At 41.5% G+C, this 19,350-nt stretch overlaps 1 protein-coding gene across 6 annotated transcripts in view; it reads left to right on the forward strand.

Moving 5' to 3' along the window:
• Positions 1-19,350, forward strand: part of galnt13 (UDP-N-acetyl-alpha-D-galactosamine:polypeptide N-acetylgalactosaminyltransferase 13) — a 114,592-nt gene that overhangs the window by 58,943 nt on the left and 36,299 nt on the right. For all 6 annotated transcript variants that reach the window (XM_061878992.1, XM_061878988.1, XM_061878990.1 and 3 more), the window contains exons 8-9: positions 1,051-1,231; positions 14,614-14,753. In XM_061878992.1, the coding sequence (XP_061734976.1) occupies positions 1,051-1,231; positions 14,614-14,753 (321 nt within the window). The remainder of the gene's footprint in view (positions 1-1,050; positions 1,232-14,613; positions 14,754-19,350) is intronic.

Genomic DNA, 19,350 nt, shown 5'->3' on the forward strand with positions numbered 1-19,350 from the left:
ACCGGGCCACGGCCCGGTACCAATTGAATAAAAAAAAAAATTCTGCGGCCCGGTACCAATCGGGCCACGGCCCGGTACCGGGCCGCAGAAGAATTTTTTATTCATTTTTATAAAAAAAAACGTCACCATAGTTCACACGCATCACACCTGCAAGTTTATACATCATTAAGTTAGTACTTTCCCACACTTGACATGAAAATTCACATTATTTTTATAAAAATATATAAAGGCTGGAGTGCCCAGTAAAAAAATGAATCCAACAAAGGGACTAAAACACTGGAAACTGCACACACAATAACATAATTATATACATATATACTGTATATATATAATTTTTTTTTTTTTTCTACCACTTGTCCAGTTCGGGATCGCTGGAGCCCTGCGATGAAGTGGCGACTTGTCCAGGGTGTACACCGCCTTCCGCCCGATTGTAGCTGAGATAGGCACCAGCGCCCCCCGCGACCCCAAAGGGAATAAGCGGTAGCAAATGAATATATATATATAATTTTTTAATTAAATCAACGTACAAACACAATGTACACTTACAATTAGTGCACCAGCCACAAAAACCTCCCTTTTTTCATCACAAAAACGTCCCTTTTTCATGACAAAGAAAAAACAAACAAAAAAAAAAAAGGATTCTCCCCCCCCCACCGGGCCGCGGGACAAATTATTAAGCGTTGACCGGTTCGCGGATACAAAAAGGTTGGGGACCACTGCTCTAGTGCGACTTATTCATGTTTTTTTTACTTCTTTATTATGCATTTTTGGCAGGTGCGACTTATACTCCGGAGCGACTTATACTCCGAAAAATACGGTACTAGAAATAGTACCTTGTGTTAGTACCTGGCTGTATTGGAGGGTGTAGTATTTTAGTATGTAAGGAAATGCAAAGTAATTACACTTTATAAATGACTTTATAGTATTACCATTGCTATGAAATATAAATAAAGCGTTTAGTTTTGTGCATAATAGAAGATCAGGATTGGTTCTGATTTTTTTTCGCCTTACTACATCCTTAATCAAGCGTAACTGTTCCTGTCTGTGCAGATCTGGCAGTGTGGCGGCTCTTTGGAGATTGTCACATGTTCCCACGTTGGCCACGTTTTCCGGAAGGCTACTCCTTACAGTTTCCCCGGTGGAACAGGCCAAGTCATCAACAAGAACAACAGGCGGCTGGCAGAAGTCTGGATGGATGACTTCAAAGATTTCTTTTATATCATATCCCCAGGTGCAGTACAAGAACAGTTGGTGTTTTTTGGAGGGATATTATTTACCAACTTTATTTATAATGCCCTTTCAAAACAACCACAGTTGAAGAACATAGGGCTGTGCACCACAAAGAATTGGAGGCAAAGGACAGAGTAAAAAATAACATTCAAAACATGGACAATGCAAATATTAATTACCCCAAGAACAAATTGTTAGATAAAAAGCAGTTAAAAAGTTAAAAACATTGCATATATTATGTACGTATTATATTGTCAAAATGATTATTGTGTTTGTAGTTTTCAGTTGTGCTCGGAGCTGTTTCGGTCAGTGTATGCTTCGGTCATTGAATTTTCTTTTTATGAATGGAAATAAAAAAACAAAAGGGTTATTCAAATTTAATTTGAGATACATCAAATGTACGGTAATTGAAAAACAAAACTTAGACAAAGACAAACTTTATTGATCCACAAGAGAAATTGTTCTTTAAAACATAAACTTATAACTACGGTTTAGTTTTCATTTGATATTTCTTAAGAAAACTATAAATCATCAGTGTGACAGTCTCTTGCTGTCGTGCGGGTTCTCAGGACCACCGAGGAAGGACATTGTTGTGCAGGGTAGACTTTCTTTTATTTTTCAATAATATAAAGTCTCTACGGGTTGCTTCTCAGCCTTGCCGTGTCCTGCTTCTTCTGCCGCTCCGACCTTTTCAGTTGCGTGCGTCTTCATCTTCCAGTGGCTCTCTCTCGCTCTCGTTAAGCATCGGCTTCCTTCTGGCTCCTTCTCTCTACGTCTCCCCGGCGTTTTACGGTCTCCCCCCTTTTATACAGTGCAAGAGGAGATTTAAATTGCACCTGATAATATTTGCGGGGTTGATTCTGGCGCGCCCCGCCTCGCTGCTTGCTCGCAGTCCACGCCTCCTCGCCGCCATCTTGGGCCGGGCTCCGGCGTTCCCATTCTTGTTGTCGGACTGCCGGCTCGGCCTCTCCACAATCAGTTTGCAAAATCAAAAAGAACCAGACCAAATTCAAATTCGTTCTGACACAAGAACCAGAAGTTGCTTTTTAAAGACGAAAACGCGGATTCATAGGAAATACCGTGTGGTGTTTTTTATTGCATTTATATGTAAATATATATATACAATTATATATATATATAAATTGATTCATCACCAAACTGTTTTTTTCCCCCTACAGGCCATTAGACCCTTGTCTTTAAGTATCAACCTCCTGTCCAGATGTCAGAATTGGTCCTTTTATTTGTTTCTGCTGACTGTTGTTTTTAATTGTTGTTATAAAAAACCGATAGTAAAAGTCAAACTGTTGTTTTTACAGTTAATCCCTTTCAAAAACGTAAATAGAGCACTTTTATTTTTTGTATTTCAATATCCATCCATCCATTTTCTACCGCTTATTCCCTTTTTTTGGGGTAGCGGGGGGTGCTGGCGCCTATCTCAGCTACAATCGGGCGGAAGGCGGGGTACACCCTGGACAAGTCGCCTCCTCATCGCAGGGCCAATTCACATTTTTTAATCCTCATCATTCTCATTCATGATATGAAAATTTGATGACCAAAACATACACTGTTTTATATTTAGTTTTTGAACCTATTTGACCAAATCAAAAAGTAGGAAATACAGTAATTAAATGCCTTCTATATGATGTAGTGTAATTCCACAGCAAAAATAGTAAACGTGAGGTTTAATTAATACCTTTCTGACACCGTCATATCTTTATTAAGTCATACTACAAAACCTGTTTCCATTTGAGTTGGGAAATTGTGTTAGATGTAAATATAAACGGAATATAATGATTTGCAAATCCTTTTCAACCCATATTTAATTGAATGCACTACAAAGACAAAATATTTGGTGTTCAAACTCATAAACTTTATTTTTTTTTTTGCAAATCATAATTAACTGTGAATTTCATGGTTGCAACACGTGCCAAAGTAGTTGGGAATGTCAGGACTTGGACTATGGCGTGGGTTGTTTCTTCGACGCAAAGGATAGTTGGCACGAGCGGGACGTGAATGTGAGTAAATGTTTTAGTTATACACTAATAAACTACAAAATGGCGAAACAAATGGCGCGCACAATGGCGGAGAACAAGCTTGACTCATGGAAAAACAAAAGACTAGTATAAAGGCTACAAACATGAAACAAAAACACTTGCACTGTGGCATGAATAACAAAAACTTGCACTGTGGCATAAATAACAGAATTTACGTGGCGTGGACAAAGTGAACAGCATAGCATGGCATGAAGCAGATGAGGAATATGGGTGAAGTTCCATCCATCCATCCATCATCTTCCGCTTATCCGAGGTCGGGTCGCGGGGGCAACAGCCTAAGCAGGGAAACCCAGACTTCCCTCTCCCCAGCCACTTCGTGTAGCTCTTCCCGGGGGATCCCGAGGCGTTCCCAGGCCAGCCGGGAGACATAGTCTTCCCAACGTGTCCTGGGTCTTCCCCGTGGCCTCCTACCGGTTGGACGTGCCCTAAACACCTCCCTCGGGAGGCGTTCGGGTGGCATCCTGGCCAGATGCCCGAACCACCTCATCTGGCTCCTCTCCATGTGGAGGAGCAGCGGCTTTACTTTGAGTTCCTCCCGGATGGCAGAGCTTCTCACCCTATCTCTAAGGGAGAGCCCCGCCACACGGCGGAGGAAACTCATTTGGGCCGCTTGTACCCGTGATCTTATCCTTTCGGTCATGACCCAAAGCTCATGACCATAGGTGAGGATGGGAACGTAGATCGACCGGTAAATTGAGAGCTTTGCCTTCCGGCTGGGTGAAGTTGCCACGCTGAATACTTGGCAACTACAGGTTTAAATAATACCAGTGATCATTACAAACAGGTGTGAGGGCTGAGGACAAGGGTGAAAATCAATGAGTTGGCAAGGATATAAGAGAAACAAGGAAGTGCAAAAGCGGGATACAAGTGTCCAAAAAATAACCAAACATGACAAAAACAAAACATGATCTTATGGGCGTGAAGGGGAAAGGGCATGTTAGACCACTGTGTTACATCTCCTTTTCTTTTAACAACACTCAATAAATGTTTGGGAACTGAGGAAAGTAATTGTTGAAGCTTTGAAAGTGGAATTCTTTCCCATTCTTGTTTTATGTAGAGCTTCGATCGTTCAACAGTCCGGGGTCTCCGCTGTCCTATTTTACGCTTCATAATGCGCCACACATTTTCCATGGGAGACAGGTCTGGACTGCAGGCGGGCCAGGAAAGTACCCGCACTCTTTTACTACGAGGCCACGCTGTTGTAACACTTGCTGGATGTGGCTTGACATTGTCTGAACTTTTTGATGATATTATGGACCATAGATAAGTTAAAGTCCTACTGAAAGCCACTACTAGCGACCACGCAGTCTGATAGTTTATATATCAATGATGAAATATTAACATTGCAACACATGCCAATACGGCCTTTTTAGTTTACTAAATTGCAATTTTAAATTTCCCGCAGAGTTTTTTGTTGAAAACGTCGCTGAATGATAACACGTTTGTGACGTTATTGGTTAGAGGGGACATTTTAGCCCAGCAGCACTCACAGCTAAAAGTCGTCTCTTTTCATCGCATAATTACACAGTATTCTGGACATCTGTGTTGCTGAATTTTTTGCAATTTGTTCAATTAATAATGGAGAAGTCAAAGTAGAAAGATGGAGGTGGGAAGCTTTTAGCCTTTAGCCACACAAACACATGGTGTTTTCTTGTTTAAAATTCCCGGAGGTGTAGCTTTACTATGGATCAGAGCGGTCAAGCGAACGTGGATCACGACTACATGTCGACCGGCAGTTTTCGGTGACAAAATTGTGGAAATAAGTCGCCTCTTACCGGGAATCAGCGGAGCTTCGTGCTGCAGCTGCAGGGACTTCCCTCAGAGACTGGCGTCAACACACCCGTGGACACACCCCTCCGACTATCAGGTACTATTTAACTTACTAAAACACTAGCAACTTAGGGATGGCGTGGCGCAGTGGCAGAGTAGCCGTGCGCAACCCGAGGGTCCCTGGTTCACTCCCCACCTGGTACCAACCTCGTCACGTCCGTTTTGTCCTGAGCAAGACACTTCACCCTTGCTCCTGATGGGTGCTGGTTAGCGCCTTGCATGGCAGCTCCCTCTATCAGTGTGTGAATGTGTGTGTGAATGGGTAAACGTGGAAGTAGTGTCAAAGCGCTTTGAGTACCTTGAAGGTAGAAAAGCTCTATACAAGTACAACACATTTACCATTTAACACAATAGAAAGATGAGGAATTTCCCAGAATTATCCTAGTAAATGTGTCTAAAATCATCTGAATCGCTCCCAATGCAATCGCATTTAAAAAAAAAAACTTTTTTAAATTTTTTTTTTCTAGTCCATCACTCTAAATTTCCTCATCCACAAATCTCTCATCCTCACTCAAATTAATGGGGAAATTGTCGCTTTTTCGGTCTGGATAGCTCTTGCTGCTGGAGGCTCCCATTATAAACAATGTGAGGATGTGAGGAGCCCTCACACCGGTGACGTCATCGTCTGCTACTTCCTGTAAAGGCAAGGCTTTTTTTTATTAGCGACCACAAGTTGCGAACTTTATCGTCGATGTTCTCTACTAAATCCTTTCAGCAAAAATATGGTAATATCGCGAAATGATCAAATATGACACATAGAATGGACCTGCTATCCCCGTTTAAATAATAAAATCTCATTTCAAAAGGCCTTTAAAGTACCAATGATTGTCACCCACCTGTTCCCAATTAGCCTGCACACCTGTGGGATGTTCCAAATAAGTGTTTGATGAGCATTCCTCAACTTTATCAGTATTGATTGCCACATTTCCCAACTTCTTTGTCACGTGTCGCTGGCATGAAATTCTAAAGTTAATGATTATTTGCAAAAAAATTTCAACATCAAATATGTTGTCTTTGTAGCATATTCAATCAATCAATCAATCAATGTTTACTTATATAGTCCTAAATCACTAGTGTCTCAAAGGGCTGCACAAACCACTACGACATCCTCGGTAGGCCCACATAAGGGCAAGGAAAACTCACACCCAGTGGGACGTCGGTGACAATGATGACTATGAGAACCTTGGAGAGGAGGAAAGCAATGGATGTCGAGCGGGTCTAACATGATACTGTGAAAGTTCAATCCACAATGGATCCAACACAGTCGCGAGAGTCCAGTCCAAAGCGGATCCAACACAGCAGCGAGAGTCCCGTTCACAGCGGAGCCAGCAGGAAACCATCCCAAGCGGAGGCGGATCAGCAGCGCAGAGATGTCCCCAGCCGATACACAGGCGAGCAGTACATGGCCACCGGATCGGACCGGACCCCCTCCACAAGGGAGAGTGGGACATAGAAGAAAAAGAAAAGAAACGGCAGATCAACTGGTCTAAAAAGGGAGTCTATTTAAAGGCTAGAGTATACAAATGAGTTTTAAGGTGAGACTTAAATGCTTCTACTGAGGTGGCATCTCGAACTGTTACCGGGAGGGCATTCCAGAGTACTGGAGCCCGAACGGAAAACGCTCTATAGCCCGCAGACTTTTTTTGGGCTTTGGGAATCACTAATAAGCCGGAGTCTTTTGAAGGCAGATTTCTTGCCGGGACATATGGTACAATACAATCGGCAAGATAGGATGGAGTTAGACCGTGTAGTATTTTATACGTAAGTAGTAAAACCTTAAAGTCACATCTTAAGTGCACAGGAAGCCAGTGCAGGTGAGCCAGTATAGGTATATATGTATGTATATATGTATATAAAGGTATATACAGTACAGGTATATATGTATGTATATATGTATATAAAGGTATATACAGTATAGGTATATATGTATGTATATATGTATATAAAGGTATATACAGTACAGGTATATATGTATGTATATATGTATATAAAGGTATATACAGTACAGGCGTAATGTGATCAAACTTTCTTGTTCTTGTCAAAAGTCTAGCAGCCGCATTTTGTACCAACTGTAATCTTTTAATGCTAGACATGGGGATATTCAACTGAATATGGCTTGAAAAGGATTTGCAAATGATTTTATTCCGTTTATATTTACATCTAACACAATTTCCCAACTCATATGGAAACAGGTTTTGTATTTTCTGTACTAAATGTCATTCGATCGTGCAGTTGGCCTGTTGGCGTACTGCTCCTTTTGCTTGTATTGCGGATTAATGCCCCGCCACAAACGTGGGTTAACACGAGGTCAGTCAGTCGCAGTAAACAACTATATTGGGTAAGAATGTCCAGGCACAGCAAAGCTCAGCCACTTAGAAGAATGTGACCCTGCAGACTCTGAGAGGAGCACCCCCTCCACCTGTCCACTTCTTAATGTAATTAGCCACCAGCCAGGCTCCACCGGAAATCCCTGGGTAAATGTTTTCGATACCTCCCAACCTTCAAGGGATCGTCTGTAATCTGCTGATTTTTACGACATTTTGACCTTCTGCTTGACCTTAGCAAGATGCTCCACAGGCAGGTGGAGGTGGAGGTGCTATGATGGATGGGCTTTCAATTCAAGCACCTGCCTGTTCCTGTGGGACTTTAGAGTATAGCATCTGGGGAATTTTGTCTGTGAGTTTAGGAGACGCCTCTATTAAAAAGTCCCTACACTGCAGCGTGATTTTACCATGAAAAAGGCTGTTGATCTTGATTGTCATGTGATGGTTGGATGTACTTTGTGGACGCCGACTTTGTGCCACACGCTTTAAGTCGTCAGTGTGTGAATGTGTGTGTGGATGGGTGAATTTGGAAATAGTGTCAAAGCTCTTTGAGTTCCGTAAAAAAGGTAGAAAAACCGCTGTACAAGAATAACCCATTTAAGTCTTTGCTGTCGTCCAGCATTCTGCTTTTGTTTACTTTGTGTCACGCCTATGGTTCATGTTTGTTTTGGTCATGTTGTGTTTAGTATTTTGGACATTCAGTTCTTGCGTATCACTTCCTTGTTTTCTTTGTCACCATGACTACTCATTAGTTTGCACCTTGTCTCCAAGTCAGTTCTCACACCTGTTAATCATTATCCATTCATCCATCCATTTTCTACCGCTTATTCCCTTTTGGGGTCGCGGGGGGCGCTGGCGCTGGCGCCTATCTCAGCTACAATCGGGCGGAAGGCGCTGTACACCCTGGACAAGTCGCCAGCTCATCGCAGGGCCAACACAGATAGACATTCACACACTAGGGCCAATTTAATGATTGGTATTATTTAAACCGGTAGTTGCAAAGTGTTCAGTCTGGCAACTTCACATATTCCTCCATGCCATGCCATGCCTAGTTTCCCCTCCGCTCATGCCACGTAAGTTTTTGTTATTTATGCCACAGTGCAAGTTTTTGTTTCATGTTTATAGTCATGCCATTGTGCTAGTTTTGTTTTGAGAAGTCTAGTTATTGTTCTCCGTTATTGGGCGCGTCCTCTGTTTGTTTGTTTGTTTGTTTATTAATAAATTAAACATGTACTCACGTTCACACCTGGCTCGTTCCAAATATCCTCTGCGCCGAAGAAGCAATACCAATCCAAGTCCATGTATGACACTTTGCTGCAAGTTCAGTTTAAGTTTTGTTTTCCATAGCCATCCCTTAGCTTCAATGCCTTTTCTTAATGGCATTTTCTTTTTATTTTTGGTTGAAGCATTAGATATGTTTACAAAGCAATCTGCTACCTGCTGCCACCTACTGATATGAATTATTACACGGCCGAGCTCTACACAGAACAGACACTCAACAGCAGCACTTTATTTGCAGATTATAATTTAATGTTCTGCATAAAATATTTTTAACCCAAATTGGTGAAATTTCAAACCCCGTTTCCATATGAGTTGGGAAATGGTGTTAGATGTAAATATAAACAGAATACAATGATTTGCAAATCCTTTTCAAGCCATATTCAGTTGAATATGCTACAAAGACAACATATTTGATGTTCAAACTGATAAACATTTTTTTTTGCAAATAATCATTAACTTTAGCATTTGATGCCAGCAACACGTGACAAAGAAGTTGGGAAAGGTGGCAATGAATACTGAAAAAAATTGAGAAATGCTCATCAAACACTTATTTGGAACATCCCACAGGTGTGCAGGCTAATTGGGAACAGGTGGGTGCCATGATTGTGTATAAAAGTAGCTTCCATGAAATGCTAAGTAATTCACAAACAAGGATGGGGTGAGGGTCACCACTTTGTAAGCAAATTGTCGAACAGTTTTAGAACAACATTTCTCAACGAGCTATTGCAAGGAATTTAGGGATTTTACCATCTACGGTCCGTAAAATCATCAAAAGGTTCAGAGAATCTGTAGAAATCACTGCACGTAAGCCATGATATTACGGACCTTTGATCCCTCAGGCGGTACTGCATCAAAAACTGACATCAGTGTATAAAGGATATCACCACATGGGTTCAGGAACACTTCATAAAACCACTGTCAGTAACTACAGTTGGTCGCTACATCTGTAAATGCAAGTTAAAACTCTACAATGCAAAGCCAAACCCATTTATCAACAACACCCAGGAACGCCGCTGGCTTCGCTGGGCCCGAGATCATCTAAGATGGACTGATGCAAAGTGGAAAAGTGTTCTGTGGTCTGACGAGTCCACATTTCAAATTATATTTGGAAAGTGTGGACGTGGTGTCCTCCGGAACAAAGAGGAAAATAACCATCCAGATTGTTATAGGCGCAAAGTTCAAAAGCCAGCATGTGTGATGGTATGGAGGTGTATTAGTACCCAAGGCATGGGTAACTTACAAATTTTAGAAGGGACCATTAATGCTGAATGGTCCATACAGGTTTTGGAGCAACATATGTTGTCATCCAAGCAACGTTATCATGGACGCCCCTGCTTATTTCAGCAAGACAATGCCAAGCCATGTGTTACAACAGCGTGGTTTCGTAGTAAAAGAGTGTGGGTACTTTCCTGGCCCGCTTGCAGTATAGTCTTGCAGTCTCCCATCGAAAATGTGTGGCGCATTATGAAGCGTAAAATACGACAGCGAAGACCCTGGACTGTTGAACGAAACAAGAATGGCAAAAAATTCCACTTTCAAAGCTTCAACAATTAGTTTCCTCAGTTCTCAAACGTTTATTGAGTGCTGTTAAAAGAAAAGGTGATGTAACACAGTGGTGAACATGCCCTTTCCCAACTACTTTGGCACGTGTTGCAGCCATGAAATTCTAAGTTAATTATTATTTGGCCAAAAAAATAAAGCTTATGAGTTTGAACATCAAATATGTTGTCTTTGTAGTGCGATCGATTGAATATGAGTTGAAAAGGATTTGCAAATCATTGTATTCTGTTTATATTTACATCTAACACAATTTCCCAACTGGGTTTGTACATAATCTCCCATGGCACACCAGACTGTATCTCACGACACACCTGTGTGCCGCGGCACAGTGGTTGAATAACACTTCTCTAGTACACAAAGATTTACAGTATATTTGCAGTTGGTTATATCATCTCCTTTTTGTCCTTAATGGTAGTTACGGCCATGCCTTAACTACGGCAATTTTGTTTGCATTCCCTGAAAATTGCAGTATTATATTGCGCTTCACATTTTATTTAAAGATTTATTTTCTTAATTACGTTTTTTTTTTTTTTACAACCCATGATGTTTTTGGATAACCGCCCTCGTTGGATCCATCCACATGATGCAGAAACACATTCTGCCTAATGTGTTTTTGAGTGTGCGTGTGTGTATGTGTGTCTGCGCAGTTGCCTGGGGGGGGAAAACACAGGCTGATGCATCATGGGGTTTCCATTTGGCTAAAAGAGCACACATTTTCAACAATTGTTGCATTGTTAGAGAAAAGAAGCTTTATGTAATAACAATTATGCACTGACTTAAAGCAAGCCAGCACACTCTTATAAGAATATGTCAGCTACACTATTTTGCCAAAAGTATTTGGCCACCCGTCCAAATGAAGAGTGTCCAAGCACTTAGGCATCCATCCATTTTCTTCCGCTTATCCGAGGTCGGGTCACGGGGGCAGCAGCCTAAGCAGGGAAGCCCAGACTTCCCTCTCCCCAGCCACTTCGTCCAAGCTCTTCCCAGGGGATCCCGAGGCGTTCCCAGGCCAGCCGGGAGACATAGTCTTCTCAACCTGTCCTGGGTCTTCCCTAAACTCCTCTCTAGAGAGGCGTTCGGGTGGCATCCTGACCAGATGCCCGAAAAACCTCATCAGGCTCCTCTCGATGTGGAGGAGCAGCGACTTTACTCTGAGTTCCTCCCGGATGACAGAGCTTCTCACCCTATCTCTAAGGGAGATAGGGTGAGTACCCGTGATCTTGTCCTTTCGGTCATGACCCAAAGCTCATGACCATAGGTGAGGATGGGAACGTAGATCGACCGGTAAATTGAGAGCTTTGCCTTCCGGCTTAGCTCCTTCTTCTCCACAACGGATCGATACAGCGTCCGCATTACTGAAGACGCCGCACCGATCCGCCTGTTGATCTCACGATCCACTCTTCCTTCATTTGTCAATAAGACTACTAGGTACTTGAACTCCTCCACTTGGGGGGAAGATTACCATGAATTGATTAACGTGGTCCCTGACTTAAACAAGTTGAAAAACTTATTGGGGTGTTACCATTTAGTGGTCAATTGTACGGAATATGTACTGTACTGTGCAATCTACTAATAAAAGTATCAATCAATCAATCTCCATCTCTTTCCCAGGCGAGAACCATGGACTCGGACTTAGAGGTGCTGATTACCATCGTAGTCGCTTCACACTCGGCTGTGAACCGATCTACAAAAATGTGTGAAGGAATGGGCCGCTCTCAGGAGCTCAGTGACTTCCAGCGTGGAACTGTAATAGGATGCCCACATGTCCAACAAATCCAGTCGTGAAATGTTCTCGCTCCTAAATGTTCCAAAGTCAACTGTCTGCTTCATTATGACAAAATGGAAGAGTTTGGGAACAACAGCAACTCAGCCACCATTTGGTAGGCTACGTAAACTGACAGAGAGGGGTCAGCAGATGTTGAAGCGCATAGTTCAAAGACTTTCTGCACAGTCAGTTGCTACAGAGTTCCAGACTTCATGTGACCTTCCAATTAGCCCACGTACAGTGCGCAGAGAGCTTCATACAATGGGTTTCCATGGACAAGCAGCTGCATCTAAGCCATACATCACCAAGACCAATGCAAAGCGTAGGATTTGCGGTGTAAATCACGTCGCTACTGGACTCTAGAGCAGTGGAGACGCATACGCTTGGGATGGTTTCCTGCTGGCTCCGCTGTGAACGGGACTCTCGCTGCTGTGTCTTGGATCCTCTTTGGACTGGACTCTCGCGACTGTGTTGTATCCATTGTGGATTGAACTTTCACAGTATCATGTTAGACCCGCTCGACATCCTCCTCTCTAAGGTTCTCATAGTCATCATTGTCACCAATGTCCCACTGGGTGTGAGTTTTCCTACCGAGGATGTCGTGGTGGTTTGTGCAGCCCTTTGAGACACTAGTGATTTAGGGCTATATAAGTAAACATTGATTGATTGATTCTCTGGAGTGATAAATCACTCTTTTCCATCTGGCAATCTGGTGGACGAGTCTGGGTTTGGAGGTTGCCAGGAGAATGCTACATTTCGGACTGCATTGTGCCGAGTGGATACTTGCCAACCATCCCGGATTGTCCCGAGGACTCCCGAAATTCAGCGCCTCTCCTGAAAACCTCCCGGGACAAAACCTCCCGAAATCCAGGCGGAGCTGGAGGCCACGCCCCCTCCAGCTTAATTGCGGACCTGAGTGACGTGTCGACAGCCTGTTTTCCAACCGCTTTCCCACAATATAAACAGCGTGCCTGCCCAATGACGTTATAACTGTAGAATGATCGAAGGCGAGTTCTTGGTTTCTTATGTGGGTTCATTGTTTGGCATTTTCATTAACGTCCTCCCAGCCCGGTAACAACACACAACAACAGCAGTCACGTTTTCGTCCACCGTAAAGCAGTTCGTCTGTCGTAAACCGCAATGTTGTAACACTCTTAAACAGGACAATACTACCATCTACTGTACATGCATATGGTTAGAAAAAAAGTGACAGAGAGTAAAACAAGGATGGGCAATTCAACCCTTAACTCAACAATGAGTAGATGAGTCTTATGTGTCTGTATATGTGTAAATAAATGAACACTGAAATTCAAGTGTTTGTTTTATTTATATATATATATATATATATATATATATATATATATATATATATATGGCTAGAATTCACTGAATGTCAAGTATTTCTTATTAAATACTTGACTTGGTGAATCTAGCTGTAAATATACCCCTCCCCTCTTAACCACGCCCCCCACCTCCCGAAATCAGAGGTCTCAAGGTTGGCAAGTATGGCCGAGTGTGAAATTTGGTGGAGAAGGAATTATGGAGTTGGGCATCATATTAAAGCCTATGGGTTAGGATTTGGTTGGCACTTCAAGTTCATATGTGAGTCAAGGCAGGTGGCCAAATACTTTTGGAAACATAGTATTTATCTTAAATTCTATTTTTTTAAATGCCTGACTGCCATTGCCAGAAAGGTATTTAGTTATGAAGTGAAGTGATTTATATTTATATAGCGCTTTTCTCTAGTGACTCAAAGCGCTTTACATAGTGAAACCCAATATCTAAGTTAAATTCAAAAACAGTAATAGTTTTGTATATATATATATATATATATATTTGCTACCGCTTATTCCCTTTGGGATCGCAGGGGGCGCTGGTGCCTATCTCAGCTACAATCGGGCGGAAGGCGGTGTACACCCTGGACAAGCCGCCATCTTATCACAGGGCTCCAGCGATCCCGAACGGGACAAGCGGTAGAAAAAATAAATAAAAATACATATATATATATATATATATATATGTATTTTTATTTTTATTATATATATACATATATATGAGGATGTCGTAGTGGTTTGTGCAGCCCTTTGAGACACTAGTGATTTAGGGCTATATAAATATATATATATATATATATATATGTTTTTTTTTTGTTTTTTTTCTACCGCTTGTCCCGTTCGGGATCGTTGGAGCCCTGGGATGAGGTGGCGACTTGTCCAGGGTGTACACCGCCTTCCGCCCGATTGTAGCTGAGATAGGCACCAGCGCCCCCTGCGACCCCAATACATATATATATAACATAATTATATATATATATATATATATAGATATATATATATATAGATATATATATGTATATATATATATATATATATATATATATCTATATATATATATATATATATATAGTATATAATTATGTTATTGTGTGTGCAGTTTCAAGTGTTTTAGTCCCTTTGTTGGATTAATTTTTTTACCGAGCACTCCAGCCTTTATATATTTTTGTAAAAAGAATGTGAATTTTCATGTCAAGTGTGGCAAAGTACTAACTTAATGATGTATAAACTTGCAGGTGTGATGCGTGTGAACTACGGTGACGTCTCTTCCCGAAAAGCCCTTCGTGAAGCCTTGAAGTGCAAACCGTTCTCCTGGTACCTGGAGAACATCTACCCAGACTCTCAGATCCCGAGAAGATATTACTCGCTCGGTGAAGTATGAGCTTTTTTTTTTCTGTCCTTCGATCTCTTATGCGCCCACAGAAGTGTCTGACTGCTCGGAATCCCACGTCTTTTTGCTTCAGGCTTGTGTAGACCGAGGACTTTATTGCTTTGGGAAAAAAGAAAAACAAACAGCATCTTAGATGAGCTCCAGCATCCTCTTGTGTTAGGGTTGTACGCGTATGATGAACAAACAGTGGGATGTTGGTGCAGCAGACATTCCTCCGAGCACATGTTTACTGCAGCTAAGATGCTACTCTGTATTGTCTATATGTCTACTGCGGTGTTTTTCAACCACTGTGCCGTGAGATTATGTACAAACCCTGTTTCCATATGAGTTGGGAAATTGTGTTAGATGTAAATATAAACAGAATACAATGATTTGCAAATCCTTTTCAAGCCATATTCAGTTGAATATGCTACAAAGACAACATATTTCATGTTCAAACTCATAACATTTTTTTTTTGCAAATAATCATTAACTTTAGAATTTGATGCCAGCAACACGTGACAAAGAAGTTGGAAAAGGTGGCAATAAATACTGATAAAGTTGAGTAATGCTCATTAAACACTTATTTGGAGCATCCCACAGGTGTGCAGGCTAATTGGGAACAGGTGGGTGCCATGATTGGCTATAAAAACAGCTTCCCAAAAAATGCTCAGTCTTTCACAAGAAAGGATGGGGCGAGGTACACCCCTTTGTCCACAACTGCATGATTTATATAGTCAAACAGTTTAAGAACAACGTTTCTCAAAGTGCAATTGCAAGAAATTTAGGGATTTCAATATCTACGCTCCATAATATCATCAAAAGGTTCAGATAATCTGGAGAAATCACCACAACAATGTTATTATGCAAATGCGAAGATTAGATGAGAATAATACTTTATTCTACTTTTTTTGTGTTTCCTCATTGTCGGAACCAGAACAAGAGGAGCTCCTCCCCCTGGCTGAGAGCTTGACTAAATGTCGAAATAAGTATGTCCACCTTGCTGTGACATCACAACGTAGCCACCGAGGCATCAGAAACTGCGTGCAAGCTCACGCCAAAATACATGATCCTTGTGATTCGAAGCTTTGGTGTCGTTTAACACGACTATCCAACTTTGTAACAACATTCATAAGTCAGAAAAGACAAAGTTCATCATACGCCCCTTCAAGATGTTTCCTGTACAGGTAGTACATGTTTTTTGATGCAGGTTTTCCATTGCCCTATGGCAGGGGTCGGCAACCTAAAATGTTGAAAGAGCCATATTGGACCAAAAATCCAAAAACAAATATGTCCTGAGCCGCAAAAAAATTAAAGCCATATTACATACAGATAGTGTGTCATAAGATATACATTTTATTATGAGGACTTAAAGGGAACTAAATGAGCTCAAATATAGCTAGAAATGAGACATAATGATGCAATATGTACATACAACTAGCCTAAATAGCATGTTAGCATCGATTAGCTTGCAGCCATGCAGGGACCAAATATGTCTGATTAGCACTCCACACAAGTCAATAACGTCAACAAAACTCACCTCTGTGCATTGATGCACAGCGTTAAAAGTTTGGTGGACAAAATGAGACAGAAAAGGAAGTGGCATAAAACACGTTTTAGGAAGTCGGAGAATATTATACATGTAAACAAACTATGGCCTATCCTAAAAAGCATGTTAGCATCGATTAGCTTGCAGTCATTCAGTGACCAATTATGTCTGATTAGCACTCCACACAAGTCAATAACGTCAACAAAACTCACCTTTGTGCATTCACGCACACTGTTAAAAGTTTGGTGGACAAAATGAGACAGAAAAAGAAGTGGCATAAAACACGTCTTAGAAAGTCGGAGACTGTTACACATGTAAACAAACTACGGCCTAGCCTAAATAGCATGTTAGCATCGATTAGCTTGCAGTCATGCAGTGACCAAATATGTCTGATTAGCACTCCACACAAGTCAATAACGTCAACAAAACTCACCTTTGTGCATCCTCGCACAACGTAAAAAGTTTGGTGGACAAAATGAGACGGAAAAAGAAGTAGCGTAAAACATTTCCTAGAAAGTCGGAGAAAGTTGTACATGAAAACAAACTACGGTGCGTTCAAGGACCGCCAAAATTAGTAGGACAAAACGGCGCTCGCCAAATACTTGAATCAGTGAAGCATGTTTAATACAAACATTGTGCTTTATAAGAATTAGGGAGGTTTGGGTCATGTTTGTCCTCCGACAGAAACTATATTAAAAAAAAATATATATTTTTTTCCCCCTCATCTTTTTCCATTTTTCATACATTTTTGAAAAAGCCCTAGAGAGCCACTAGGGCGGCTCTAAGGAGCCCATCTCAGCTACCCCCGCCCTATGGGGAAAAGTAATTCTGAAAATAGACCAAATTCATGTCAATAGATTATCTTCCACCTAAAAGGTTGCACAACATTGATCCTTGCAGGAAGGATGAAAAATGTTGAAACTTTTGAGTTTGAGGTTTTTTTTAATTCAGTTTAATGACTTTGACATGACAAAAGTAAATGTCAGCTCCAGAAATGAGCGCTTTAATCGTCCTTAATTCTTATTGGTGTAATTATTTTTTCTTAGGTTGTATTAGGTTTTGTTCTCAACTTGTCTGAGCAGTGACTGCGGCAAATATATAATAACAAAGTTAAAAAAAAGTTAAAGTAGAGAATTAAAGGCCTACTGAAATGAGATTTTCTTATTCAAACGGGGATAGCAGGTCCATTCTATGTGTCATACTTGATCATTTCGCGATATTGCCATATTTTTGCTGAAAGGATTTAGTAGAGAACATCCACGATAAACTTTGCTACTTTTGGTCGCTAATAAAAAAGCCTTGCCTGTACCGGAAGTAGCAGACCATGTGAGCGTGACGTCACCGGTGTGAGGGCTCCTCACATTGTTTATAATGTGAGCTTCCAGTAGCAAGAGCTATTCGGACCGAGAAAGCGACAATTTCCCCATTAATTTGAGCGAGGATGAAAGATTCGTGGATAAGGAAAGTTAGAGTGAAGCACAAAAAAAAAAAAAAGTGACGGCTCAAGGCGGCGGCAGTGGGACCGTTTCAGATGTAATGAGACACATTTACTAGGATAATTCTGGAAGATCCCTTATCTACTTATTGTTTTAATAGTGTTCTAGTGAGATTGTAAAGTCATACCTAAAAGTCGGATGGCTGCGGTGAACGCCAGTGTCTCTCAGAGAAGCCGAGGAGCCAAGATCACAGCTGCCTTTTTGAGCTACAGGAGGAAGTCGCATAATCCACTGAAGTCTCCGGTAAGAGCCGACTTAATATCACAATTTTCCCATCCAAAAACTTGCTGGTTGACGTAGACAAAAAATGTTCGCTTGACCGCTCTGTGTTAAAACTTCACAACAAACGGTGCTAAAGGCAGCTGCAATCCACCACTTTCCACCAACAGCATTCTTCTTTGACGTCTCCATTAATAATTGAACAAATTGCAAAAGATTCAGCAACACAGATGTCCAAATTACTGTGTAATTATGCGATGAAAAGAGACTACTTTTAGTCGTGTGTGGTGCTGGACTATTATGTCCGCTACAACCCGAGACGTCACAAAGACGCATCATCATACTCGTCATTCTGTGACGTTTTCAACAAGAAACTCGGCGGGAAATTTAAAATTGTAATTTAGTTAAAATTTCATCATTGATATATAAACTATCAGACTCCGTGGTCGCTAGTAGTGGCTTTCAGTAGGCCTTTAAAGATTGTCATACACACACACACACACACACACACACACACACACACACACACACACACACACACACACACACACACACCACACACACTAGGTGTGGTGAGATTTTCCTCTGCATTCGACCCATCACCCTCACCCTCTGGGAACAGTTATTATCAAACATCACATCAGACCCTGTCGACACTACAATATGAAGTATATGCGATAAAACATTGAATATTAAGAGTATATGAAAATTTGCTTCCTACTTTTTTTTTTACTTCTGTGACGTCCTCCTTAAAGTCGTGTTTGTAATCAAACATGAATATACACGATCTACAATGCCTCAAACATGGCAAAGTGTGGAGAGAGACAGTTTTGCTCATTACCCATCATACTTTGCAGTGGATTTAAAATTGTGTATGGTGTGTCCACTCCCTGTATGATCAGTGTCAGAACTTGGTCCACTCCCTGTATGATCAGTGTCAGAACATAGTCCACTCCCTGTATGATCAGTGTCAGAACATAGTCCACTCCCTGTATGATCAGTGTCAGAACATAGTCCACTCCCTGTATGATCAGTGTCAGAACATAGTCCACTCCCTGTATGATCAGTGTCAGAACATAGTCCACTCCCTGTATGATCAGTGTCAGAACATAGTCCACTCCCTGTATGATCAGTGTCAGAACATAGTCCACTCCCTGTATGATCAGTGTCAGAACATAGTCCACTCCCTGTATGATCAGTGTCAGAGCTTGGTCCGCATTGCTGGCAGTAAGTCGCACACGTTTCCAGTGAGGGTTGGACTCCGCCAAGGTTGTCGTTTGTCACTGATTCTGTTCATAACTTTTATGGACAGAATTTCTAGGCGCAGTCAAGGCGTTGA

The sequence above is a fragment of the Nerophis ophidion genome, linkage group LG19, assembly GCF_033978795.1.
Source record: "Nerophis ophidion isolate RoL-2023_Sa linkage group LG19, RoL_Noph_v1.0, whole genome shotgun sequence".
Classification (NCBI taxonomy): Eukaryota; Metazoa; Chordata; class Actinopteri; order Syngnathiformes; family Syngnathidae; genus Nerophis; species Nerophis ophidion.